General features: G+C 36.4%; 2 protein-coding genes and 1 pseudogene across 2 annotated transcripts; 1 reads left to right on the plus strand and 2 right to left on the minus strand.

The window, feature by feature from the left end:
- The first annotated feature begins 6,674 nt into the window (after nt 1-6,674).
- LOC104983261 (olfactory receptor 6C3-like) lies at nt 6,675-7,619 on the plus strand. The gene has a single exon (XM_010832693.1). It carries the CDS (start codon nt 6,675-6,677, stop codon nt 7,617-7,619), a length of 945 nt encoding a protein of 314 aa, XP_010830995.1.
- Nucleotides 7,620-13,096: 5,477 nt separating this feature from the next.
- Nucleotides 13,097-14,035, minus strand: LOC104983262 (olfactory receptor 6C1-like). Its single transcript, XM_010832695.1, has one exon. The coding sequence runs from the start codon at nt 14,033-14,035 to the stop codon at nt 13,097-13,099; it is 939 nt and encodes a 312-aa protein (XP_010830997.1).
- Nucleotides 14,036-24,294: 10,259 nt separating this feature from the next.
- Nucleotides 24,295-25,763, minus strand: LOC104983263 (annotated as a pseudogene).
- Between the last annotated feature and the right edge of the window lie 1,840 nt (nt 25,764-27,603).

Below are 27,603 nucleotides of genomic sequence, written 5' to 3' on the forward strand. Positions count from 1 at the left end.
ATCACCCTAATACCAAAACCTGACAAAGATGCCACAAAAAAAGAAAACTACAGGCCAATATCACTGATGAACATAGATGCAAGAATCCTTAACAAAATTCTAGCAATCAGAATCCAACAACACATTAAAAAGATCATACACCATGATCAAGTGGGCTTTATCCCAGGGATGCAAGGATTCTTCAATATCCGCAAATCAATCAATGTAATACACCACATTAACAAATTGAAAAATAAAAACCATATGATTATCTCAATAGATGCAGAGAAAGCCTTTGACAAAATCCCACATCCGTTTATGATAAAAACTCTCCAGAAAGCAGGAATAGAAGGAACATACCTCAACATAATAAAAGCTATATATGACAAACCCACAGCAAACATTATCCTCAATGGTGAAAAATTGAAAGCATTTCCTCTAAAGTCAGGAAGAAAACAACTTTAAACAATACTAAAGAGTTTTCCAGTTTGGAAAGAGTCATGGAGCTACTATTTCCTACCTTCTTGTTGAAACAATAATTTCTACTGTTAATTGGAAGTATTTGAAAATACTGAAGCTTAGAATTGATTGATGATATGGGTTCTTGATATCTGAATAAAAATATACCATAAACTAGAGAGTTACAGTTCCAAGAATTAAAAGAACTGTAAAATTATTACAAAAGATATGAAGGAGTTTATGCTGATATCAGATAATGTGACTGTTTATATAATTCTACACAAACTCTTTAGTGGTTACTATAAAGATTTCAGTCAGTACAAGTGTTTTAATTATCAGTATCAGAAGTCAACAGAATTTGTGTATAAAGGGCACTATATTAATAATTTGGAATTTGCAGACCATAATGTCCCTGATGAAATTACTCAACTCTTCCCCCTCTGTAATACAAGTGAAACTATAAACAATGTGTGAATGAAAGTGCTCAGGTGTGTCCAATTAAACTTTTAGCACAAAGAGGGGGTGGACCAACTGTTGCCCATGGACCGCAGTTTGCACACCTCTGTTTTAGACTTTTCCATAAACGTTGGCTAGTATAGTATTTCTTATTTAATATAAGGTAATTTGACTAAAATTTGAAAATTCAATAAAGATATAAGTATTTTAAATTTAATAGCAAAATTATTTATTTTTTAATTTATTGTTAAGAAGGTAAATAAGCACAATCTTATAAAGTATTTTCAGAAAAAAGATGAGGCAAACATTTCATATTCATTTTTGGACATTTATAATGTTCATAATATCAAAGGGTTAAGTGAGAAATAAAGTCATGAGCAATTTGACTCATAAATTAAGGAGATAATGCACCCAAATAAATTATCAAATTAGTATTTCATTTTATATGTGGTCTTATCTCAAAGAAAATTTATCTTTAGAAAATTTATTTGTGAAATTTGCCTCATTAAAAGAGTAAAAATGAAAACAAAAATTGAAAAAGAAAATCACATATACTCTGATAAAATTCAATGTCCATTTATGATTTTTTAAAGTCTCTTAGTAAAATAGAATAGAACATTATTTCTGTAGCATAAGTAACCTGACTAGATCATCACAACTAGATACACTACAAGCTCCTTGTCTGGCTCCAGTTTAAACAAGTCAACAAAAAATGATGTTTTGAGACAACTGGGTATCTAGGAGTATGTTCCCAGTGGCTCAGTGGTAAAGAATCCTCCTGCCAATGCATAAGACTCAGGAGACATGGATTCAGTCTCTGGGTTAGGAAGATCCCCTCAAAGAGGAAACAGCAACCTCCTCCAGTGTTCTTGCCTGGGAAATCCCCTGAACAGAGGAGCCTGGTGGGCTAGAGTCCATGGGGTCTCAAAGAGTCAAATACAACTGAGCAAGTGAGCATGAACAAGCACAAGTGTGTGCAAGGTGATAAATGATACCAAAGACATTTTGCTAAGTTCTGGTTTAAAATACAACAAAATATTTAAAAGTTTTTCAAAACACAAGTAAAGCAATATAAAATAGCCTTCATATTTATTGAATCTGCTTGATCTGTACTTGAAACTATTTCTCTAGTTCTCTATCCTAGTGTGTACTTGAAAGTATTCAAAATTTAAAGTTTACAGCAAACATCATTTTTAATATTTTAGATAGTAGCTGTAGTCTTGGTAAAATCAGTTATAAGATGTGAAGGACCACTATAACTGTTTTTATTCAATACTCTCCTGGAAATTCTATCCAGGAAACTATTTCAACAAAAATTGAAAAATATCAGAAATGAGAAAACAAACAACCCAAATCATTATTTTCAAGTAACGTGATTTTCCTTCTAGGACCTTATTGTATTTACACTACATGCTTCTTAAAATGGAAAGTCTCCTCTCCCAGATAATCACATGGTTACCACCCATCCCTCCTTCAGATCTCTGTCCAAATATCACCTCAATAAAATCTACCCCTTTGACACTATTTAAAATTATACTAGCCCCCCCACTTCCAAGGCATTTCAGTTTTCTATTTCAAAATAATTATTAGCATATGAAATACTATATAGTTTACTAATTGATTCCATTCATGCTTACTGTCTACATTCTCTCACATCCCTCACCCCATGAAAGCAGTGATCTTTGTCCACTTTGTAGATGAACTGGTTCACTCCCAACAGTGGTGTACTGGAGCCTGTCTGGACCACATCACAGGACCCAGCTGTGCACTGGTAGCTTGAAATCTGCCACAGTGAGAGATTTGCCTTTATATTTGAAGGGCCTGGCAACCCACTCCAGGATTCTTGCCTGGAGAATTCAATGGACAGAAGAGTCGGGTGGGCCACAGTCCGTGGGATTGCAAAGAGTAGGACACAACTGAGTGACTAATATATTTTTACCCAAATTTTTTTACCCAAAGTGATTCTTTTCATATTTTGTTTCTCAAATTATTTAACAATCAGTTTTTAAGATTTTATTGAGTACCAGAGATTGATTATACACCAAAATGATTTCAATGTATTTATTCATTCAGAAATATTCATTGAATATCCACCACATGACTGACAGATGTTCTAAATGAGAGAATAGTAAATGTTTAACAACTGTCTCTCAGGTGAGGGACTGTTTTGTCATGTTTGCCAATTTCTATGATGCAAAGTCAAAATTCAATGGAAATAATCACAGTAATTCTCCTGAGGAAAAGTCCAGAATTTCTGAGGAAAAAGTGTGGACTCTTTAAATACAATAATAAAGAGTCAAAACTAAATCAGAATTTTGCAGACTCAATATCATGTGTTGTTTATGAAGTTGCCTCATTTACCTCAGTCATTTTGGTTTTTGACAATTTCTTTTTTAAAATAATTTTACTTATTCATTTATTTTTGGCTGCACCAGCTTTCTCTAGTTGAGACAGGTGGGGGCTACTTCTACTCATGTTGTGTGAGATCCTCATTGCTGTGGCTTCTCTCCATGTGGAGCACAGGCTGTAGGTAGCAGGAGTTTCAGTAGTTGCAGCATATGTACTCAGTAATTGTGGTTTCTAGGCTCTAGAGCACAGGCTCAATATTTGTGGCACACTGTATTAGTTGCTCCATGGCATGTGGGACCTTCCCACATCAGGGATCGAACCCACGTCTCCAGCATTGGCAAGTGGATTCTTTACCACTGAACCACCAGGGAAGCCCAAACATTTTCTTATTCATACTTACAAAACCGATTCACCTGTGTCTTTTAATAATGCATCATCAGCCCTCTGTTTACTTAACACAATCCTCTGAGAAAACAGGAAAGACAAGATAAATCCAATTCCGTATGTATGACTTACATGGAGAAGAAATTTCTAAATCTCTTTTTCTCAAAGCAGCATTTGTAGGAAAATATAATAGTCTCTGAAGCCTAAGAAAAATACTACTCAAATTGCATGGATATATAATCATAGAATTAGAAAATAATCATTTAAAATCTGTGCATTAATACAAAGAAATGTTTTAATAAGTAGTGTTTTAATTATATGAAAAGGGGCAAATACAAGAAGTGTTTTATTAACCCACCCAGTGCAACCGAGTGTTTTACACAGAGATTGTATAAGAGACAAATAGCAATTATGTGTTGTGGTGAAATGTGCCCCAAATTTTGCAGTATCAGGAATGAAGGCTGTTGTGGTCAAATATTACCAGTTGAACCACAATGAGAATATAATCCTTGAGAGCCATTGCAGAGTTAAGTCACCATATTTGTTTACAGAGTACTATAGAAATCAAATAACTTGCTAACTCACTTCATCAACTCTGAAATTATACAATCATTGAAGTGACAGACCATACAACTTGAGACTAAATCATTAAGAAAAACCAGGAAGTAAGTAAAATTTGTTATTATTTAGGTTAATGCATATTACTACATCTCAATTATGTGTTTTAAAGTATTATTTGTATATGGGTTTGTGAATTTAGGAAATTTTTGTTATTAAAGATTAAATGGTGGTTACTAACAAGAAAACTATTCATGGAGTCCTAAAGAAGCAGCATAGCAGTAAGTCTTTAGTTGTTCATTAATTTTTCTTAAGTTGAATGGTTTTCTCTTATAGAAATAAAACTATAAAAATGACATCCCCTATTTAAAGGAATAGCTGCTTCCCAGTAAAGGTTTTGACCATCTACTTATTCTTTTGATAAAGTAAAATTGTAAAACAAAAGAAAACAAGTGTGCATTGTATGAACTAAACTGTGTCTAGGCAATTATTTCTTTTGGTAGCAGAAGTTACCCTTTCTTGTGCTTTTAGTCTTTTATAAGGAAAGGAAGAAGGGATTGCATCAACCAAAGCCTTAAAAAGGTAATTTGGGAGAGAGTGCCAACAAAATATTCCCATGGGTAAACACCCGTATTCTAACGTGAGATATTACTATGTTGTGTGGTTGTTGCTCAGGTGGTTAGTCGTGTCTGACTCTTTGTGACCCATGAACTGCAGCATGCCAGTGTTCGCTATTCTTCACTGTCTCCCGGAGTTTGCTCAAACTCATGTCTACTGAGTCGATGATGCTATGAAGGTGTCTCATCTTCTGTTTTCGCCTTCTCCTCAGCCCTCAATCTTTCCCTGCATCAGGGTCTTTTAAAGTGAGTCAGCTCTTCCCATCAGGTGGCCAAATTATTAGAGCTTCAGTCTTTCCAGTGAATATTCAGGGTTAATTTCCTTTAGGATTGACTGATTTCATCTCCTTGCTATCCGGGACTAAAGAGTCTTCTCTAGCACCACAGTTCAACGAAATCGATTCTTTGGCTCTAAGCCTTCTTTATGGTCCAACTCTCACATCCGTACATGACTACTGGAAAACCACAGCTTTGACTGCTTAGACCTTTGCCCACAAAGTGATGTTTCTGCTTTTTAATACACTGTCTAGGTTCATAATAGCTTTTCTTCCAAGGAGCAAGCACCTTTTAATCTCATGGCTGCAGTTACCATCTGCAGTGCTTTTAGAACCCAAGAAAAGAAAATCTGCCAGTTTCCATTTTTTTCCCCTTCTACTTGCCATGAAGTGATGGGACCAGATGTCATGGTCTTAGTTTTTTGAATGTTGAGTTTTAAGCCAGGTTTTTCACTGACCTCTTTCACCTTCATCAAGAGACTATTCCTCTTCACTTTCTGCCATTAATGTGGTATTATCTGCATAATGGAGGAAATTGATATTTCTCCCAGCAATCTTTATTCCAGCCTGTGATTCATCCAGCCTGGCATTTTGCATGATGCATTCTGCATGTAAGTTAAATAAGCAGGGTGATAATCTTCCCTGCTGGCTTAGATGATAAAGTTTGTCTGCAGTGCTGGAGATGCAGGTTTGATCCCTGGGTTGGGAAGATCCTCTAGATTCTCTGGAGAAGAAAATGGCAACCCACTCCAGTATTCTTGCCTAGAAAATCCTGTGGACAGATGAGTCTGGTGGATTACAATCCACGTGGTTGCAAAGAGTCAGACACGACTGAGCAACTAAAATACACACACACTAACCAGCATGTGATAATATACAGCCTTGAAATACTCCTTTCCCAGTTTTGAAACAGTCCATTGTTCCATGTCCAGTCCTTACTGTTGCTTCTTGTCCTGCATATACATTTCTCAGGAGGCAGGTTAGATTGTCTGGTATTCCCCATCTCTTGAAGTATTTTCCACTGTTTCACTATGTTGACTAGTCCTTTAAACTAGTGAAAGTCACTTAAACAAAGTAGGCCTCAGTTATGCAAAAAATAAAATGTGGAAGTAGGCATACATAAACTGTGTATGCTTTTAAACTCTCTATTTAGATTAAAATGCAAACTATACTTGTTTTTATAATACTGAGGAAAGCAGAAAAATCATTAAAATATTTCTGTCTGTTTTACAAAGGAAGCTAAATATTTAAAAGAATAACTTGAAACAACTAAAAATTATTAGAGAAAAAAGCCTTATGTAAGTGTTATCATATGAGTTTTATTTTATCCATAGTCTATATTAATGTATTTTTGAAGAAAAAATCATATTAAGCTTCAGTTAATATTCCTTACTAGAATTAAAAGTTGAATGGAAATTGGAGAGAGTTCTGTAGGTGAACATGTTTTTAAATTTCATTAAAAAAAATAAATTTCATTCATTATCATCATGAAGGGTACTTTAAAAGCTTTGTATTCTATCCTCAAATGTATTTTGATTTTTTATTTCTTATAGGAGACAGATCCATTTTCTTTTTGAATGGGGGGAAAGGATCAACAATGAAAAACCACACAAGACCCACAGAATTCATTCTTCTGGGGCTATCAGATGACCCAGAGCTTCAGATTGTGATTTTTCTCTTTTTAATCATCACATATATATTAAGTGTCACTGGGAATTTGACCATCATCATTCTCACCTTGGTGGACTCCCATCTACAGACACCTATGTATTTTTTCCTCAGGAACTTCTCTATATTAGAAATCTCCTTTACAACTGTCTGTATTCCTAGATTTCTGGGCACAATTATCACCAGGAACAAAACGATTTCATATAATGATTGTACAGCTCAGCTGTTTTTCTTCATTTTCTTGGGTATCACTGAGTTTTATCTTCTAACTGCCATGTCCTATGATCGCTATGTAGCTATCTGCAAACCCCTGCATTACACAACCATCATGAACAACAGAGTCTGTTTACTGCTTGTCTTTTGTGCTTGGCTGGCAGGGTTCTTAAACATCTTCCCACCTGTTATTCTTTTTCTCCAGTTAGATTACTGTGGTTCTAATATCATTGATCATTTTACTTGTGACTATTTCCCTCTCTTGCAACTATCCTGCTCAGACACATGGCTCCTTGAAGTGATTGGTTTTTACTCTGCAATAGTGATTCTGCTTTTTACTTTGGCATTAATAATTCTATCCTACATGTTCATCATCAAGACAATTCTGAGACTGCCTTCTGCCAGTCAGAGAAAAAAGGCATTTTCTACATGCTCCTCTCACATCATTGTCATTTCCATCTCTTATGGAAGCTGTATATTCATGTATGCCAACCCTTCAGCAAAAGAAAAGGCATCCTTTAACAAAGGAGTTGCTATTATAAATACTTCTATTCCTCCTATGATGAATCCATATATATATTCATTGAGGAACCAGCAAGTGAAGCAAGCCTTCAAGGAGACCATCCAAAAGGTTATCTTTTTCTCCAGTAAATGCAAGTGATTGTATCATTAGAAGAATAAAGTTCTCATTAATACTTTCTATTACTCATAATCTGTCAAAAACTCTTTCATTACAGTTGTATGATTCCTTTTCATTTATTGCCACATTCAAATTTCCCCACACCCAAACCGATAAACTGGTTAAAGCTGACTATTGTTTCAGAATATTCTGTAATTTTTTTATTCAAATATACTTGAATGAAGTAAAAAAAAAAAAACACAGGTAAATGTTAAAATTTTGAGTAGAAACTTTATTTTTGAAGATGCACAGGCATTTAGTTTGATTAAAAGAGTGTGAGGGTTGATGTGGACTTCTGAAATTTTCATTTTACCAGGTAATAGAAATGACATTATTAGGAAATTTTATTCTATTTGGAATTTTCAGGAAATCAAACAATGGCAATCAATAGAGTGCTGGAAATACAATATAAATATCTATTCAAATATTTTTAAAAGATTAGAAATTCAAGTATATTGAAATCTTTTTACTATTAATAATATTTTTATGATAATAAGGAGAAAGAGAAGAGGAAAGTTGAGATTAATTTTTGTCAGCAATTACTATATTACAGACCTATTCTAATTATTCTCTTTATATTGGCTCATTGAATCTTTCCAACAACTTTATGTCATTGTTCAGTCACTCATTCATGTCTGACTCTGTATTCCCATGGACTGCAGCACACTAAGCTTCCCTGTCCTTCACTATCTTCCTGAGTTTGCTCAAACTGATGTCAATGATCTGGCGATGCCATCCAACCATCTCATCCTCTGTTGCCCCCTTCTCCTCCTGCCCTCAATTTTTCCCAGCACTATGGTCTTTTCCAGTGAGTTGGCTCTCTGAATCAGGTGGCCAAAGTTTTGGAGCTTGAACTTCAGCATCAGTCCTTCCAATGAATATTCAGAGTTGATTTCCTGTAGGATTGACTGGTTTGATCTTGCAGTCCAAAGGACACTCCAGAGTCTTCTCTAGCAGCACAGTCTAAAAGCATCAATTCTTGGGTGCTCAACCTTCTCACACTCTCACACTCATACATAACTACTAGAAAAAAATAGCTTTCACTATATGGATCTTTGTTTGCAAAGTTATATCTCTGCTTTTTAATATACTATCTAGGTTCATCATAGCTTTTCTTAAACAACTTTCTGAAGTAACTGTAAATGTTTTTCTCTTGAAGAAATGTTTACCTTGTATTTCATTTGGAAATGTTTTATATGATTATTCTTATTTCACAGCCATGATGAAAAGGTAAAATCTGAAATTAAATTTAATTGGCAATAGAGAAGGATAAGAAAGAAAAGGGATCCAGATTGGAAAAGAAGAAGTAAAACTTTTATTGGAGACAGCATGATATTGTACAAAGAAAACCCTAAAAGTACTATCAGAAAATGACTAGAGTTAATCAATGAGTTTATTAAGGTTGCAGAATACAAAATCAATACACAGAAATCCCTTGAATTCCTATACACTAGCAATAAAAATCCAAAAGAGAAATTAAGGAATCAACCACATTCACCAAGGCAACAAAAAGAACAAAATATCTAGAAATAAATGCACAAAAGAGCTATATAGAGGAAACAATAAGACACTGATGAAAGAAATCAAAGATGACATAAACACATGGAGAGATATACCAATTCTTGAATTGGAAGAATCAATGTATCAAAATCACAGTTCTAAAAAACACATGTATCCTAATGTTCACTGCAGCACAATTCACAATAACCAGGACATGGAAGCAACCTTGATGTCCCCTGACAGACGAATGGATAAAGAAGTTGTGTTAAGCACATGCACAGAGAAGGTTGTCAAAGGGTCACAAAGACTTGGCCTCTACAGAGCACACATGCACAACCATATGCTGGGTTATAAACTGGTTCATAAACCAAGCATCTACATAAAGGAACAAATTCAAGTCAGTTGTAGTGAGGTACATAAATCTAGAGCCTGTTATACAGAGTGAAGTAAATCAGAAACAAAACAACAAATGTTGTATATTAATGCATACATATCCGTTCAGTTCAAACACTCAGTCATATCTAACACTTTGAGACCCCATGGACTGCACCACACCAGGCCTCCCTGCCCATCACCATCTCAATGAACATTAAGTCGGTGATGCCATCCAACCATCGCATTCTCAGTCATCTGCTTCTCCTCCTGCCTTCAATCTTTCCCAGCATGAGGGTCTTTTCATATGAGTCAGTTCTTTGTATCAGATGATCAAAGTATTGCAGTTTCAGCTTCAGCATCAGTTCTTCCAATGAATATTCAAGATTGATTTCCTTTAGGATGGACTGGTTGGGTCTCCTTGTAGTCCAAGGGACTCTCAAGAGTCTTCTTCAACACCACAGTTCAAAGGCATCAATTTTTTGGCACTCAGTTTTCTTTATACTCCAACTCTCACATCCATACATGACTACTGGAAAAACCATAGATTTGACTAAATAGACATTTGTTGACAAAGTAATGTCTCTGCTTTTTAATATGCTGTGTAGTTTGGTCATAACTTTTCTTCCAAGGAATAAGTGTCTTTTAATTTCATGGTTGTGGTCACCATCTGCAGTAATTTTGGAGCCCCCCAAAATGATATCCATCACTGTTTCCATTGTTTCCCCATCTATTTGCCATGAAGTGATGGGACCAGATGCCATGATCTTATTTTTCTAAATGTGGAGATTTAAGCCAACATTTTCACTCTCCTCTTTCACTTTCATCAAGAGTCCTCTTTGCTTTCTGCCATACGGGTGGTGTCATCTGCATATCTGAGGTTATTGATATTTCTCCTGGCGATCTTGATTCCAGCTTGTGCTTTATCCAGCCCAGAGTTTCTCATGATGTACTCTACATATAAGTTAAATAAGCAGGGTGACAATATACATCCTTGACATACTCCTTTCCGTATTTAGAACCAGTCTGCTGCTCCATGTCTGGTTCTAACTGTTGCTTCCTGACCTGCATACAAATTTCTCAAGAGGCAGATCAGGTGGTCTTGTATTCCCATTTCTTTAAGAATTTTCCACAGTTTGTTGTGATCTACACAGTCAAAAGCTTTGGCATAGTCAATAAAGCAGAAGTAGATGTTTTTCTGGGACTCTCTTGCTTTTTCCATGGTCCAGTGGATGTTGGCAATTTGATCTCTGGTTCCTCTGCCTTCTCTAAATCCACCTTGAACATCTGGAAGTTCATGGTTCATATACCGTTGAAGCTTGGCTAGGAGGATTTTGAGCATGTGAGATGAGTACAATTGTGTGGTAGTTTGAACATTCTTTGGCATTGCCTTTCTTTGGGATTGGAATGAAAACTGACCATTTCCAGTCCTGTGGCCACTGCCGAGTTTTCCAAATTTGCTGGCATATTGAGTGGAATGCTTTCACAGCATCATCTTTTAGGATTTGAAAGAGCTCAACTGGAATTCCATCACCTCCACTAGCTTTGTTCATAGTGATGCTTCCTAGGGCCCATTTGACTTTGCATTCCAGGACGTCTGGCTCCAGGTGAGTGATCACACCATTGTGATTATCTGGGTCATAAAGATCTTTTGTGTACAGTTCTTTTGTGTATTCTTGCCTCCTCTTCTTATTATCTTCTGTTTCCTTTAGATCCATACCATTTCTGTACTTTATTGTCCCCATCTTTGCAAGAAATGTTCCCTTGGTATCTTTAATTTTCTTGAAGAGATTTTTAGTCTTTCCCATTCTAGTGTTTTCCTCTACATCTTTGCATTGATCACTGAGGGAGGCCTTTTTTTTGTTCTTTACTATTCTTTGTAACTGTGCATTCAAATGGGTATATCTTTCCTTTTTTCCTTTGCATTTTGTGTCTGTACTTTTCTCAGCTGTTTGCAAGGCCTCCTCAGACAACCATTTTGCCTTTTTGCATTTCTTTTTCTTGGAGATTGTCTTGATCACTGCCTTCTGTAGAATGTCATGAGTCTCTGTCCATAGTTCTTCAGTCATTCTGTCTATTAGATCTAATCCTTTGAATCTATTTGTCACTTTCACTGTATAATTGCAAGGGATTGGATTTAGGTCATATCTGAATGGTCTAGTGATTTTCCCTAATTTCTTTAATTTAAGTCTGAATTTGTCAATAAGGAGTTCATGATCTGAGTTACAGTCAGCTCCTGGTCTTGTTTTTGCTGACTGTATAGAACTTCTTCATTTTTGGCTGCATAGAATATAATCAATCTGATTTCGGTATTGACCATCTGCTAACATCTATGTGTAGAGTCTTCTGTTGTGTTGTTGGAATAGGGTGTTTCTTATGACCAGTGTGTTTTCTTTGCAACTCTATTAGCCTTTGCCCTGCACTATTCTGTACTCTAAGGCCAAATTTGCCTATTACTCCAGGTATTTCATCCCCTATGATGAAAAGGACATCTTTTTGGATGTTAGTTCTAGAAGTTATAGAACTGTTCAACTTCAGCTTTTTCAGCATTACTGGTCGGGGCATAGATGTGAATTACTCTGATATTGAATGGCTTGCCTTGGAAATGAACAGAGATCATTCTGTCATTTTTGAGATTGCATCCAAGTACTGAATTTTGGACTCTTTTGCTGACTATCAGGGCTACTTCATTTCTTTTAAGGGATTCTTGTCCACAGTAGTAGATACAATGGTCATCTGAGTTAAATTCACCCATTCCAGTCCATTTTAGTTTGCTTATGTTAAAATGTTGATGTTCAATATGGAATCTAGAAAAATGGTACTGGTGAACCTATTTCCAGGGCAGCAATAGAGACACGACATAGAAAACAGACTTGTGAGCATAGTGGCAGTGTGGGTTGGGAGAAGGTGGGATGAATTGAGAGAATAGCATTGAAACTTATACATTATATATGTAAAATAGGTAGCAATGAGAGGTTGCTGTATAACACAGGGAACTTAACCCAGGGCTCTGTGACAATGTAGAGGGACAGCCTGGGGTAGGAGGCAGAAGTGAAGTCAAGAAGGAGGAGACATATGGATGCTTATGACTGAATCATGTTAATGCATGGCAGAAACCAAGACAACATTGTTAAACAATTATCCTCCAATTAAAATAATGAAAAAAATAGTACTTAAAATAATTTAATATTTCCTAAATTTATAGAAAGAATGTTTCTTGGTGAAATCAAAACACAGTTCTCTCTCATGTGCTGCTTCTCTGCCTCTTTCTGTCTGCTCTTGATTTTCTAAGAAATATTGTGAAAACAAGGACTTAAAAAACATTTCAAAAAGGGAAATTAAGCCAGTCCAAGGCTACAGAGTGGAATGATAAGCCCAAAGGAAGGGAAATACATGAGAGAATGATGGGAATTAGAATGGGAATAATGTATATACTATCTTTGGTAAGATGCTGGCAATAAAAGTATGAGCAGTGAAAAACACTTCTAGGGAAATTATATGAAAATTAATAGATTTTGAAAAGCCCTGATTTTTATTTGATTGCTCTTTGTTATGCCTTTAATTTATAAAGCAGGACTTTTATTTTTTCATTTCCTTGAGAAAAGTAGAATCTTCCTGGCCATGTCCATGAAGGCTTGCTTGACTTGTAGATTCCTTAGGGTATAAATAAAGGGGTTCAGCATGGGGGCTACTGAGGTGTTTAGCACAGCTACTCCCTTACTCAAAGACACCCTGTCCTTTGCTGATGGATTCATATACATGAAAATGCAGCTGCCATAAGAGATGGAGATGACAATCATGTGGGAAGAACATGTGGAAAAGGCCTTTGTCCTCTGAGTGGTAGAAGGGATCCTCAAAATTGTTCTGATAATATACGTATAGGAGAGAATTATTAATGTCAAAGTGAACATTAGGGTAAACACAGCAGAGGAAAAGCCCATCATCTCTAGTAATTTAGTGTTTGAACATGAAAGGTGTAATAAGGGGAAATAATCACAAGTAAAATGATCGATAGCATTGGACTTACAGTAATCAAGCTGTATGAACAGCATGAGTGATGGGAATATAATTAAGAATGAAGCCAGCCAAGAAGCCAAAACAAGCAGGGTGCAGACTTTATGATTCATGATGGTTATGTAATGCAGCGGTTTGCAGATGGCAATGTAGCGGTCATAGGACATGGCAGCCAGAAGGTAAAACTCAGTGACTCCCAAGAGAATGAAAAAAAATAACTGAGCCATACAATCATTAAAAGGGATAGTTTTATCTCCTGTAATGATGGTGGTCAGGAACTTTGGTATAGTGACAGTTGTGAATGACACCTCTAATATAGAGAAACTCCTGAGGAAGAAATACATGGGGGTTTGGAGGTGGGCATCCAGCAGGGTCAGGATGATAATGGTCAGGTTTCCAGTGATGCTGAGCATGTAGGTGATGAGCAGAAAGACAAAGATCACAACCTGAACTTGTGGGTCATCTGACAGTCCCAGGAGGATAAACTCTCTTATTTCTGTGTAATTTCTCATTATCTTCTTTTCAATAACCTTCAGAGTAAAACACAAAGAAGCTCAAAGAAAAGGGAAGTATCCATGGATAGGACTGGAATTTATTTCTGGAAGGGCTATGCCATATTAATTTAACTTGGGAGAATTTATTTTTTAAGACTTTTTTTTTGTACCATATGCTAGTGTGTGTATTTATCATAGAATATTTCTTTTGAAATCCCTATTTTATTTATCTGTATGAGGTTAAAAATATATAGTTTTCATTTTATCCTATTCACATACTCTAAGTAAGAGGAGTAGGAATTTTAACCTAGGCTTTTCTAAGTGTTTGAAATACTGGAATAGAAATGCTACTTGTTGACTCTATTAAATCCTTCCCTAAATGACTTCTTTCCCATTGGGAAGCTCCTCATCTTTTCTTCAAACTCAGTAAAACTCTATTATTTCCTAATCTTTTATCTGATTTCTTGTATTAGTATTTGCTAGTTAATATAGAAAATCCAAAAATGTCAGGAGAAAGATTGCTCGAATGGGACTGTCTCCCAAATGAACATCACTGGAGTTAAATCTTCAACAATATGAAAGACTTCTAAGTTCTCACTCTGACTCACATTCACTTTCCTAACTTCCAAGTCCTTATCTGAATCACATCTAATGGACTCATTGTTGTGACCTCCTCAAGCATTGGAGCAGGGGTTTCTGAACTCTGCAATCTAATGCCTGATGATCTGATATGATGAGGATGAAATAATAATAGATATACAGTGCAAAATACACATAATGAGCTTGAGCCATCCTGTAACTACCCCCCACCCAGGTCCATGGAAAAATTGTCATCTACTAAATTGATCCCCTGGTCACAAAAAGTTAGGGAACTTCTGTAGAGTCCAGAGTACAGAGGAGGCAGAGTGGATTTTTCATAGACTGGATCTGTGTCATTGGCTAAGGAGACCAAATTGTATGAATATCTAATACCAAACATAAAGCAATACCTTCCAGAGGACATTTTTTCTTCAAAATTTCTCCCTTCTAAATGTTATTATTATTCTCTATATGTGTGTGTATTCTGCTTTCTAGTCTATGTTGTATTTTTATATTTTCCTTTTTTATACATTCATGTTCACTTAGTTAAAGCTCTACTCTGTCAGTATATTGGTATAATTCATTAAATAGCAATGAAAGCCTTCTATTTTGTCTTCCTGTTTAGCAATAATAATAATAACAATCCATTTACTTAAAACAAACAAACAAACAAAGAATTCCCTCAATAAATTGATCCAGTTCTTTTCAATATCACTCATGCTGTGAATTCAAATTGAGTGGTAAAGTTAATTCCAGCATTAGGAGAGATCTTTATGCAATAGAATATTTAATTTAAAGATATAAGTTTATTGATTTGTTGTATGTGCATGCTTAGTCACTCAGTTGTCCAGCTCTTTGCAAACCTATGGACTATATCCCACAGGTCAGGCTCTTATATTCATAGGATTCTCCAGGCAAGAATACTGGAGTTGGTAGCCATTCCCTTCTCCAGGGGATTTTTTGACTAAGGGATCGAACTAGGGTCTCCTGCATTGCATTTGAGCCACCAGGGAAGCCCTTTTTAGTATGTATGGCATCATTACTCAGTTTCATCTCTCACTTTTGTCTGACTGTGACCCCATGGACTGCAGCAGTCCAGGCCTCCCTGTCCATCACCAACTCCCGGAGTCCATCCAAACCTACATCTATCAAGTCAGTGATGCCATCCAACCATATCATCCTTTGTTGTCCCCTTCTCCTCCTGCCTTCAATCTTTCCCAGCACCAGGGTCTTTTCCAATTTGCCAGTTCTTTGCATCAGGTGTCCAAATTATTGGAGCTTCAGTTTCAGCATCAGTCTTTCCAATTAATATTCAGGACTGATTTCATTTGCAATTGATTGATTTGATCTCCTTGCAGTCCAAGGGACTCTCAGGAGTCTTTTCCAACACCACAGTTCAAAAGCATTAATTCTTCAGGGCTCAGCTTTCTTTATGGTCCAACTCTTATATCCACACCTGACTACTGGAAAGACTGTAACTTTGACTAGACTGACCTTTGTCAGCTAAGCAATGTCTCTGTTTTTTTTTAATATACTGTCTAGTCTGCATCATAATATTGTGAAAGTTCTCAGTGTTTATCTCTCTTATAAGCCTGAGCCCTCTTTTCACTCACTTTCCTGTATAGGAAAAATATAGCTACTGTCGATTCAGGGAAAATTCCAACTGAGATGAACAGTGGCCAATTCTACTGGGAAATCATGTGATGTTTAGGAGAAAATGAATATATTCTTTTGCTAATCCTCAAGGACCAGAGGAAAACAATGTTAAGAGCACTTACAAAAACAACAGGCTTTACGTTTTTTGTAGACAAATTCATGGCAAAGGCAAATGTAAAAGTCTTTGTTCTCAATTAACAACAATTGTCTGGAATTAACAGCTGTGTATAATTCAGATCAGTAAACCATTTCTGGAATGTGAAGTGTCAGCCATTCCTGGGATGTTTTTGGTAAAGCAATGAAGAATATATCCAAGTCTATAAGACATCATTTTAAACTTTCCTTCCTTAGGACTTTTCCACATTTTCCCTGATATTCCCTTAGAATTTAGGATAACAAGCTTCATATTCTTTTCTGTCCCTTTCTTTTTAAATTCTAATGTCTTAGATATTTCACTGTTGAATCAGGCTTGTGGTTCATTTAAAGTGAAAATTAACATATTCAATAAACTATTGCTTGCTGGAGGAAGCAGGGATAATTGAGATTGGCCCATATACACTATTGATCATTGCTCACTATTGCTCATCTCAGTTGCATCCAACTCTTTGTGGTCCTTTGGACTGTAGCCTGCCAGGCTCCTCTGTCCATGAAATTTTTCAGGAAAGAAATACAGGAGTGGGTTGCCATTTCCTCCTCCAGGCAATCTTCCTGACCCAGGGATTGAATCTGTGTCTCCTGCATTGCAGGCAGATTCTTTACCCACTGAGCCATTGAGAAAACCACATGCTATTGTTGCGTAGAGTTCTTTGTGCTATATAGTATGCTTCATTAGTTATCTAGTTTATGCATAATTGATACTACTTATAACATAATATTGTAAAACAACTATATCCAATAAAAAGGAAAACAAAAAAGGAAAAAGCTTGACATTGCTTCAAGCAAGATAACGGAAATGGTTTTCAGGAGACCTCTGTCATTCTTTAGTAGATTGTAAGGATGACTTCTTGCAAAAAGAGCACTAGCATTCCCCAAATTCTCCAATTTAAAAGAAGCAACAGTATTGATGTATCTATTAAAAACAGATTATTTTCCTTATTTTATGCAAATTGTGAAAAGTGGGTGGGACACTCCCTAAATTCCACAATATAATTGGAAACATAAATTAGCTTCCAGCATTCTCTATGTGTATTGTATTTTCTCTTCTTAACATTAAGATTTCTAGGAAATCACAAGTAATGCTGTGAATACATATATCCTCAAGGCAACTTACAGCTTCAGATTTACTGTGCAGTTTTCCAATTATCTCTCTTGTCCTTTCACTTGTTAATCATTTTTTTTTTGGTGTTAGGTTTATAAACTAGGCTATTGTGTCATAGAAGAGAATAGATCCTGGTGGCTCAGATGGTAAGAAATCTGCCCGCAATGTGGGAGATCTGGGATCAATCCTTGGGTCTAGAAGATCCCCTGGAGAAGGAAATGGCAATCCACGCCAATGTTCTTGCTTGGAGAATTCCATGGACAGAGGAGCCTGGTGGGCTACAATCCATGGGGTCGCAAAGAGTTGGACAGGACTGAGGGACTTTCACTTCACTTCACTTCACTTCACTTGATATGTTGGAAAATAGTTTGGTTTTATAACAGCTCTAATTTTTTTTTAATGATTAATTCCTCTCCTGACTGTGTTTACCATGACATCAAATATTGTGGAAGACCTTCATCACAATTGCATGAAGGAAAAAAAAAAAAAACAGAAACTGAGAAGAATAAATTAAGATTATTTTCAGATTATTAATCAGAGCTGTTTTTATTTCTCTCCTGATTGTTTCAGTTTGAAAACTATATATACACTTGAAGATAAAATTTAGCTTAAAAAGCAATATAAATATTTATAATAAAATGGCATCAGGAATTATCCTTGCCCTTATCTGTCAGAGAGCAGACCGAATGATAACCACAATCACAGAAAATTAATCAAAGTGATCACATGGACCACAGCCTTGTGTAACTCAAAGAAACTATGAACCATGCCAAGCAGGGCCACCCAAGATGGACTGGTCACGTTGGAGAATCCTGACAAAATGTTGTCCACTGGAGAAGGGAATGGCAAACCACTTCAGAACTCTTGCCTTGAGAACCCCATGAACAGTATGAAAAGGCAAAAAGATAGGCCACTGAAAGGAACTCACCAGGTCGGTAGGGGCCCAATATGCTACTGGAGATCAGTGGAGAAATAACTCCAGAAAGAATGAGAGGAGCCAAAGCAAAAACAACACCCAATTGTGGATGTGACTGGTGATGGAAGTAAAGTCTGATGCTGTAAACAACAATATTGCATAGGAACCTGGAATACTAGGTCCTTGAATCAAGGTAAATTAGAAGTGTTCAAACAGGAGATGGCAAGAGTGAATATCATTTTAGGAATCAGTGAACTAAAATGTATTGGAATGGTCAAATTTAATTCAGATGACCATTGTATCTACTATAGTGGGAAAGAATCCCTTAGAAAAAATGAAGTAGCCCTTATAGTCAACACAGGATTCTAAAATGGAGTACTTGGATGAAATCTCAAAAACAACAGAATGATCTCTGTTCTTTTCCAGAGAAACTATTCAATATCATAGTAATCCAAGCCTATGCCCCAATCACTAAAGCAGAAGAATCTAAAGTTGAACAGTTCTGTGAAGACCTACAAGACCTTCTAGAACGAATACCCCAAAAAAGATGTCCTTTTCATCATAGGGGATTGGAATGGAAAAGTAGGAAGTCAAGAGATACCTAAACTAACAGGCGAGTTTAGACTTGGAGTACAAAATGAAGCAGGAAAAGGATAACAGAGTTTTGCCAAAAGAACGCAAGGGTCATAGCAAACATCCTCTTTCAACAAGACAAGAGAAGTTTCTACACATGGACATCACCAGATGGTCACTACTAAAATCAGATTGATTATATTCTTTGCAGCCAAACATGGAGAAGCTCTATACAGTCCACAAAAATAAGACTGGGAGCTGACTGTGGCTCAGGTCATGAACTCCTTATTGCCAAATTCAGACTTAAATTGAAGAAAGTGGGGGATATCACTAGATCATTCAGTTATGACCTAAATCAACTTCCTTACAATTATACAACAGAAGTGACATATAGATTCAAAGGATTAGATCTGATAGACAAAATGACTGACAAACTATGGATGGAGGTTCATGATATTCTACAGGAGGCAGTGATCAAGACCATCTCCAAGAAAAAGAAATGCAAAAGGCAAAATGGTTGTCTGAGGAGGCATACAAATAGCTGAGAAAAGAAGAGAAGCAAAAGGCAAAGGAGATAAGGAAAGATATACCCATTTGAAAGCAGAGTTTCAAAGAATGGCAGGGAGAGATAAGAAAGCCTTCCTCAGTGATAAATCCAATAAGTTGAGGAAAACAATAGAATGGGAAAGACTAGAGCTATCTTCAAGAAAATTAGAGATACCAAGGAACATTTCATGCAAAGATGGTCACAATAAAGGACAGAAATGGTATGGATCTAACAGAAGCAGAAGATATTAAGAAGAGCTGGCAAGAATACACAAAAGAACTATACAAAAAAAAAGATCTTAATGACCCAGATAACCACGATGGTGTGGTCACTCACCTAGAGCCAGATATCCTGGAGTCTGAAGTCAGGTTAGCCTCAGGAAGCATCACTATGAACAAAGCTAGTGGAGGTGATGGAATTCCAGTTGAACTCTTTCAAATCCTAAAAGATGACACTGTGAAAGTGCTGCACTCAATATGCCAGCAAATTTGGAAAACTCAGCAGTGGCCACAGGACTGGAAATGGTCAGTTTTCATTAAATCCCAAAGAAAGGCAATGCCAAAGAATGCTCAAACTACCACACAATTGCCCTCATCTCACGTGCTAGCAAAGTAACACACAAAATCCTCCAAGTTAGGCTTCAACAGTACATGAACCATGAATTTCCAGATGTTCAAGGTGGATTTAGAGAAGGCAGAAGAACCAGAGATCAAATTGCCAACATCCGCTGGATCATTGAAAAAGCAAGAGAGTCCCAGAAAAACATCTACTTCTGCTTTATTGACTATGCCAAAGCTTTTGACTGTGTAGATCACAATAAAGTGTGGAAAATTCTTCAAGAGATGGGAATACAAGACCACCTTACCTGCCCCCTGAGAAATGCATGCAGTTCAAGTAGCAACAGTTAGAACCAGACATGGAACAACAGACTGGTTCCAAACAGGAAAAGGAATACATCAAGGCTGTACACTATCACTGCTTATTTAATTTATATGCAGATTGCATCATCAAAAATACTGGGCTGGATGAAGCACAAACTGGAATCAGGATTGCCAGGAGAAATATCAATAACCTCAGATATGCAGATGACACCACCCTTATGGCAGAAAGCAAAGAAGAACTAACAAGCTTCTTTATGAAAGTTAAAGAGGAGAGTGAAAAAGCTGGCTTAAAACTCAACACTCAAAAGAGCAAAGATCAAGGCATCCAGTCCTATCACTTCATGGCAAATAGATGGGGAAACAATGGAAACAGTGACAGACTTTATTTTGGGGGGCTCAGAAATCACTGCAGATGGTGACTGCAACCATGAAATTAAAAGATGCTTACTCCTTGGAAGAAAAGCTATGACCATCCTAGATGGCATATTAAAAAGCAGAGACGTTATTTCCCAACAAAGGTCTGTCTAGTCAAAGCTATGGTTTTTCATAGTTATGTACAAATGTGAGAATTGGACTATAAAGAAAGCTGAGCACTGAAGAATCGATGCTTTTGAACCGTGATGTGGGGAAGACTGTTGAGTATCTTGGACTGCAATGAGATCCAACCAGTCCATCCTAAATGAAATCAGTCTTGAATATTCATTGGAAGGACTGATACTGAAGCTGAAGCTCCAGTACTTTGGCCACCTCATAGGAATAACTGACTCATTGGGAAGGATCCTGACGCTTTGAAAGATTGAAGATAGGAAGAGAAGGGGAAAACAGGATGAAATCGTTGAACGACATCACCAACTCAATGGACATTAGGTTGAGCAAGCTCCGTGAGTTGGTGATGGACAGGAAGCGTAGCATGCTGTAGTCCATGGGGTCCCAAAGAATCGGACATGATTGAGCAACTGAACTGATCAGGAGTTAATTTATAATGTGTGAGATTATTGGGGCTTTGCATTCCAAGGAAAATTTGTTAAAAATATAACCCTCCCTGAATTTTTGGTTTGGATTCTGTGCTTACTCCCTTCCCCCACTGTGAAAATTTGGACAATGCTTCATTGAGTTATTGTGAGGGCTTATTTAATTTACAAGTAAAATTAAATTATATACAATTTTTAAAGCTTTTACTCACATAAATATTGTTCTCTTCATTATTCCTAAAAATAAAATCAGTTATCACATTTGAGAAAGATGGTGTCACTATAAAACAATAGTAACTATTTATGAAGAACCTCATTTAAGGGACAATGCTGCAGTTGATGTACTTACCTCATTTACTTATTATAATAACACTATGTTAAGTTTGGAGAAACTGACACTAAGAGGTTAAATAATATGAACAAAATCATACAGCTAGTTAATGGTCAAATTAGAATTCTAAACTCTTTTTGTCTGAAACAGAAGCTTGTGTTACTTTGCAAACCTTTATTCAGTAAGGAAGACCAAACTCAGAGAATAATTTTCTGAAAACTAATGAAAAAATATATTCCTATGACAATCAGGAAATGTAAACATGCTCATTTTTCATAATCCTTGACATACATCAGAAAGAAATGGCAACTCCAATTATTCATCTGAACCTGATAAAAAGCTGAGCTAAAAACTAATAAATCAGTGCTTAGAAAAGATTCATTGCTTTTACTCCACAATCTTACCTCTCCTTGTCATACAATGCATCACATCACTCAGTTGAAATTACAAATAATATATTGGAAACTGTTTCAGTTTTCGTTTAAGCAATGCAGCACTTCTGAGAGTTATTCTTTCTCAATACATTTGAAATTATTTTATTTCTATAGTTACTATAGAAAATATTTGGATGCATTTTCCATTTAACCATGAGAGTGAAAATAGTGAAGGAAAGCATATATGGAGTTAATGTGGTCCTTTATGGACATGATTTCCATGTGGAATTTAACCTGCATGAGACAAGTGTTGCTTTATCCACTACATATGCCCAAGACTCATTGGAAATACTCCAGTGAATCAAATGTACCAACCAGGGCGAAGAGGAAAATACACTGAGGATTATAAACATGTTATCAACATTTGTACCACTACTGAAACAGAAAACTTGCCAGACAATGTCCATAGGGATAGAAAAACATGAGAAATAGGCCAGAGGCATATGCAATATTTTGCATAGTATCTATGTGAAGATATCTAAATGTGCAAAAGTTATGGAAGTGGTTTCCTGAATTTCCTAAGTCAGTATTTCTCTGAAAAGCATTGTTTTGCTAGCTGGCTAAAATACTAAGATGAATGAATCTCATATGTAAACATTACAACTTCCTTTTTTTTTTTTTCAACTTCCTTTCTTATATAATAAAATGTTGCCATAAAGTAGCTCCCAAATCTATTAAGTATAAAATGAATTATTCAAAACATGAAATTGAGAACAATAAAATAAGAATGATCTAGAAGATGGTGCTAAGTGAATTCCCATACAGCGACATGAAAAACTTTGAAAAAATGTTCATTAAAATTGTCAGTCTTTTCCAAGAATCTTCTTAGATTATTTTATTTTATTTTTTAACTTTAATTGGTTTTGCCATATATCAACACGAATCCGCCACAGGTATACACATGTTCTGGGACAGGTTGTTGAGAAGGATCTGTTATCCAAGTGTCCTTTTTTATCCAATTGTTAAACTGGGTCCCAGGAATTAAAGAAAGCATAAAATCTAGGAATTTTACAAGATTTTATAATTCAGATTCCTTTTAATCTAATATTAGAAGTGACAAAAATAATCTATTGACTGAATCACTATTATTCATTCCACAAATATTTTTTGCAGACCTGCTATCTTTAGATACTATACAAAAACAGGGACACAATGGAATCAAAGTAGAAATGTTTCCCACCTTCACTCAGTTTACCAAGGAATCTCCAAACACAAATCTGAGGAGACACATCCTTAGAAAAGATCTGAGAGGCTCCCAGAAACTCTAGATGGACCGAATGATTATGGTTTCCCCTAAACAAATCCATCCTCAGGGAGAAGTGACTGTTTTGTCAAATGTGTAGATAACAACCAATTTACAAGGGACATGAAGAAAGAGAAAATAACCCAATCAAATAAAATTAATTTCGAAAAGTAGACCCTAAAAATTGGAGGTTTGTGAACACTTCACCAGGAATGAAAATCCATTGTCATAAATATGATCACTAAGTTCAGGAAAGTGGTAGTGATTTAGTTTTATTGCATTTACTCTGAATTATTTGAATATAAACATTTTTCAAAAGTGATAGAGAATATATGAATTCTATGACTAGCACATAATATGGTAAACATTTACCTTGAAAATAGCTACTGAACTTTACAAAATAAAAAGCTCTACATTTAAAGTACATTTTATCTCTTTGGACTTTTGTCTCTTTAGTGCCTTATCATTCTTAATATATAAATTCTTAAACCATAGGAAATTGTCAATGTTCAGCCTGAAAATACACTGGAAATTACACACTCATTTTGAAACTCTACATTTGACGTACGATGCAGCATTATAGGATCCTTTCAGGAACTGATTAACAGAATTAAAACTATTCACATCGTGCTATGTCTTAAAGAAATAAGTTTCATTTCCAGAAAATTCTGCATAAGAAATAACATTTTCTATAATTTTAAATGCCAATAACAATGCACTGGAGAAACTTGGGCATTGAAGTGAAAGAAACCTTGGGAAATTATTATATTAACTATTATGTGGCCTGTTAAGAGACTATAAACAGCAAGCATAGCTATACAGATATTTAGGAATTTCAGGACTTAATCTAATTTCTATTTAAAGTGGCCTTCATTTTTTACCAAAATCTCACTTACTGGCAGGAAACATTGCTTTATAGACCATGTCTTTGAAGGCTTGTTTCACTTGCTGGTTTCTCAGGGTGTAGATGAAGGGGTTCAGCATGGGGGCCACAGAGGTATTGAGAATAGCTACTCCTTTTGTCAATGATGCCTTTTCTTTGGCTGAGGGATTAGCATACATGAATATACAGCTTCCATAGGAGATGGAAATGACAATCACGTGAAAGGAACAAGTAGAGAAGGCCTTTTTTCTCTGACTAGCAGATGAAATTCTCTAAAGTCCTAATAATGTGGTAGCATTTATACTTCTACAAGTATCAGAGCTTCAACTTGCACACAGACTTCAGGAGGATATCTTGTGTCTTTATAGACCTGGCGCCTCTTTTTAAAATAGTCCTTTGCCTGGGTGGGCTGTTTATCTGCTTGAGCACCGAAGTTTCTTTTTTCTAGATTTGGTAAAGGAATTATGAACAACAGCATTAATTCTCCTGTAATAAATTGAAAGGAATTGGACCCTAATAGTACTCTTGCCTGGAAAATCCCATGGACAGAGGAGCCTCATAGGCTGCAGTCCATGGGGTCGCTACGAGTTGGACACAACTGAACAACTTCACTTTTACTTTTCACTTTCATGCATTGGAGAAGGAAATGGCAACCCACTCCAGTGTTCTTGTCTGGAGAATCCCAGGGACGGGGGAGACTGGTGGGCTGCCGTCTCTGGGGTCACACAGAGTTGGACACGACTGAAGTGACGCAGCAGCAGCAGCAGCAGCAGCAGGACAAAATCACTAATGCCAAGGTGAATAGCAAACTAACAAAAACAAAGTAAAAATCCCATTACCTCTAGAAGTCATGTATCTGAACAAGACAATTGCAGAAGGGGGAAACAGTCACACACAAAATGATCAATGTGAACAAGACAATTGTAAAAGGGGAAAACAGTCACACAAAAAGTGATCAAAAAGTTATTACTATGCTTCTATTGGAAGCACAGTAATCCAGATGGAGGAAAACCATAAGGCATTGGAAGATGGTCAGAAACCTGCCCAACCAAGCACAGAGCACAAGCCCGCTGCAGAATTTCCTGCTCACAGTGGTTGTGTAATGCATGGACTTGCAGATGGCAACGTAGTGGTCATAGGCATGGAGGTTAGAATGTGAAATTCAGTCACCCCCATGAAAATAGAGAAAAATAGTTAGGCTTCACAATTGTAAGAAATAGTCTTGTCCCTAGTAATGATTGCCCCCATAAATCTGGAGATACACACAGTAGTAAAGGAGATTTCTAAGAAAGAGAAGTTTAGGAGGAAGAAATACACTGGTCTCTGGAGATGGGAGTCCACTCAGGTTAGGGTGATAATAGGTTTCCAGTAACAATACATATGTGATAAATAAAAAAAGGAAAATCACAATCTGAAGGTCAGGATCATCAGAAAGGCATAGGAGGACAAACTCTGTTATCACTGTGTGGTTCATTTATCTGTCTCTTTTTCTCCTTTTTCCTTCTTATAAATATATTTAGGTGCAAAGTGTATTAAAGGGAAAAGATGAAAAATTTAATTCATTGTGATCAATATCATTAACATGAATACAGTTCTAAAACATTCTCTATATTCATGCCAATGTTATTTTCTTTTGATTATTTTCTTTGCATTGTACCTTAAAACATTTGAGTCCTGCTTTATTTTCTAGCACTCATTCTATATCGAGCAGGAGATGTTAGGAAATTTTCACACAATAAGTGGTATTATTCAGTGACTATACATTAAACCAATTCTTGGCTTTGTCCAATTTATTCAAATAATTGCATTTTTAAAGAAATAATCGTATAAATACATTTTTCTGTGATGTATTTGTTAGAGGATATCATAACTTGAAAGTGTTTCCTAGATGGCTCAGTGGTAAAGAATCCATCTGCCAAGCAGGACACATGGGTTCAATTTCTAGGTCGAGAAGATCCTCTGGAAAAAGAAATGGAAAACCACTCCAGTATTTTTGCCTGGAAAATCATGGACAGAGGAACCTGGCGGGCAACAGTCCATGGTTGCAAAAAGTGGACATAACTGAAGTGACTTAGAACACATAGTGCTTTGTCTCATTTTAATTTGCATTTCACTGATGACTTTATGGGGACTGGAATGCAAAAGTAGGAAGTCAAGAAACACCTGGAGTAACAGGCAAATTTGGCCTTGGAATATGGAATAGGCAGGGCAAAGACTAATAGAGTTTTGCCAAGAAAATTCACTGGTCATAACAAACACCCTCTTCCAACAGCACAAGAGAAGATGCTATACATGGACATCACCAGATGGTCAACACCGAAATCAGATTGACTATATTCTTTGCAGCCAAAGATGGAGAAGCTCTATACAGTCAGCAAAAACAAGACCAGAAGCTGACTGTGGCTCAGGCCATGAACTCCTTATTGCCAAATTCAGACTGAAACTGAAGAAAGTAGGGAAAACCACTAGACCATTCAGGTATGACCTAAACCAAATCCCTTATGATTATACAGTGGAAGTGAGAAATAGATTTAAGGGCTAGATCTGATAGATAGAGTGCCTGATGAACTAAGGAATGAGGTTCGTGACACTGTACAGGAGACAGGGATCAAGACCATCCCCATGGAAAATAAATGCAAAAAAGCAAAATGGCTGTCTGGAGAGGCCTTACAAATAGCTGTGAAAAGAAGAGAAGCGAAAAGCAAAGGAGAAAAGGAAAAATATAAACATCTGAATGCAGAGTTCCAAAGAAAAGCAAGAAGAGATAAGAAAGCCTTCTTCAGCGATCAGTGCAATAAATAAAGGAAAACAACAGAATGGGAAAGACTAGGGATCTCTTCAGGAAAATCAGAGATACCAAAGGAACATTTCATGCAAAGATGGGCTTGATAAAGGACAGAAATGGTATGGATGTAACAGAAACAGAAGATATTAAGAAGAGATGGCAAGAATACACAGAAGAACTGTACAAAAAAGATCTTCACGACCCAGATAATCACGATGGTGTGATCACTGACCTAGAGCCAGACATCCTGGAATGTGAAGTCAAGTGGGCCTTAGAAAGCATCACTACGAATAAAGCTAGTGGAGGTGATGGAATTCCAGTTGAGCTATTCCAAATCCTGAAAGATAATGCTGTGAAAGTGCTACACTCAGTATGCCAGCAAATTTGGAAAACTCAGCAGTGGCCACAGGACTGGAAAAGGTCAGTTTTCATTCCAATTCCAAAGAAAGGCAATGTCAAAGAATGTTCAAACTACAACACAATTGCACTCATCTCACACGCTAGTAAAGTAATGCTCAAAATTCTCCAA

Source organism: Bison bison, unplaced genomic scaffold (genome assembly GCF_000754665.1).
Source record: "Bison bison bison isolate TAMUID 2011002044 unplaced genomic scaffold, Bison_UMD1.0 scf7180017862134, whole genome shotgun sequence".
Taxonomy (NCBI): Eukaryota; Metazoa; Chordata; class Mammalia; order Artiodactyla; family Bovidae; genus Bison; species Bison bison.

Excerpts from the sequence above, each read along its gene's own strand:
- LOC104983261 (XM_010832693.1), top strand. The coding sequence starts at position 6,675 with ATGAAAAACCACACAAGACCCACAGAATTCATTCTTCTGGGGCTATCA.
- LOC104983262 (XM_010832695.1), bottom strand. The coding sequence starts at position 14,035 with ATGAGAAATTACACAGAAATAAGAGAGTTTATCCTCCTGGGACTGTCA.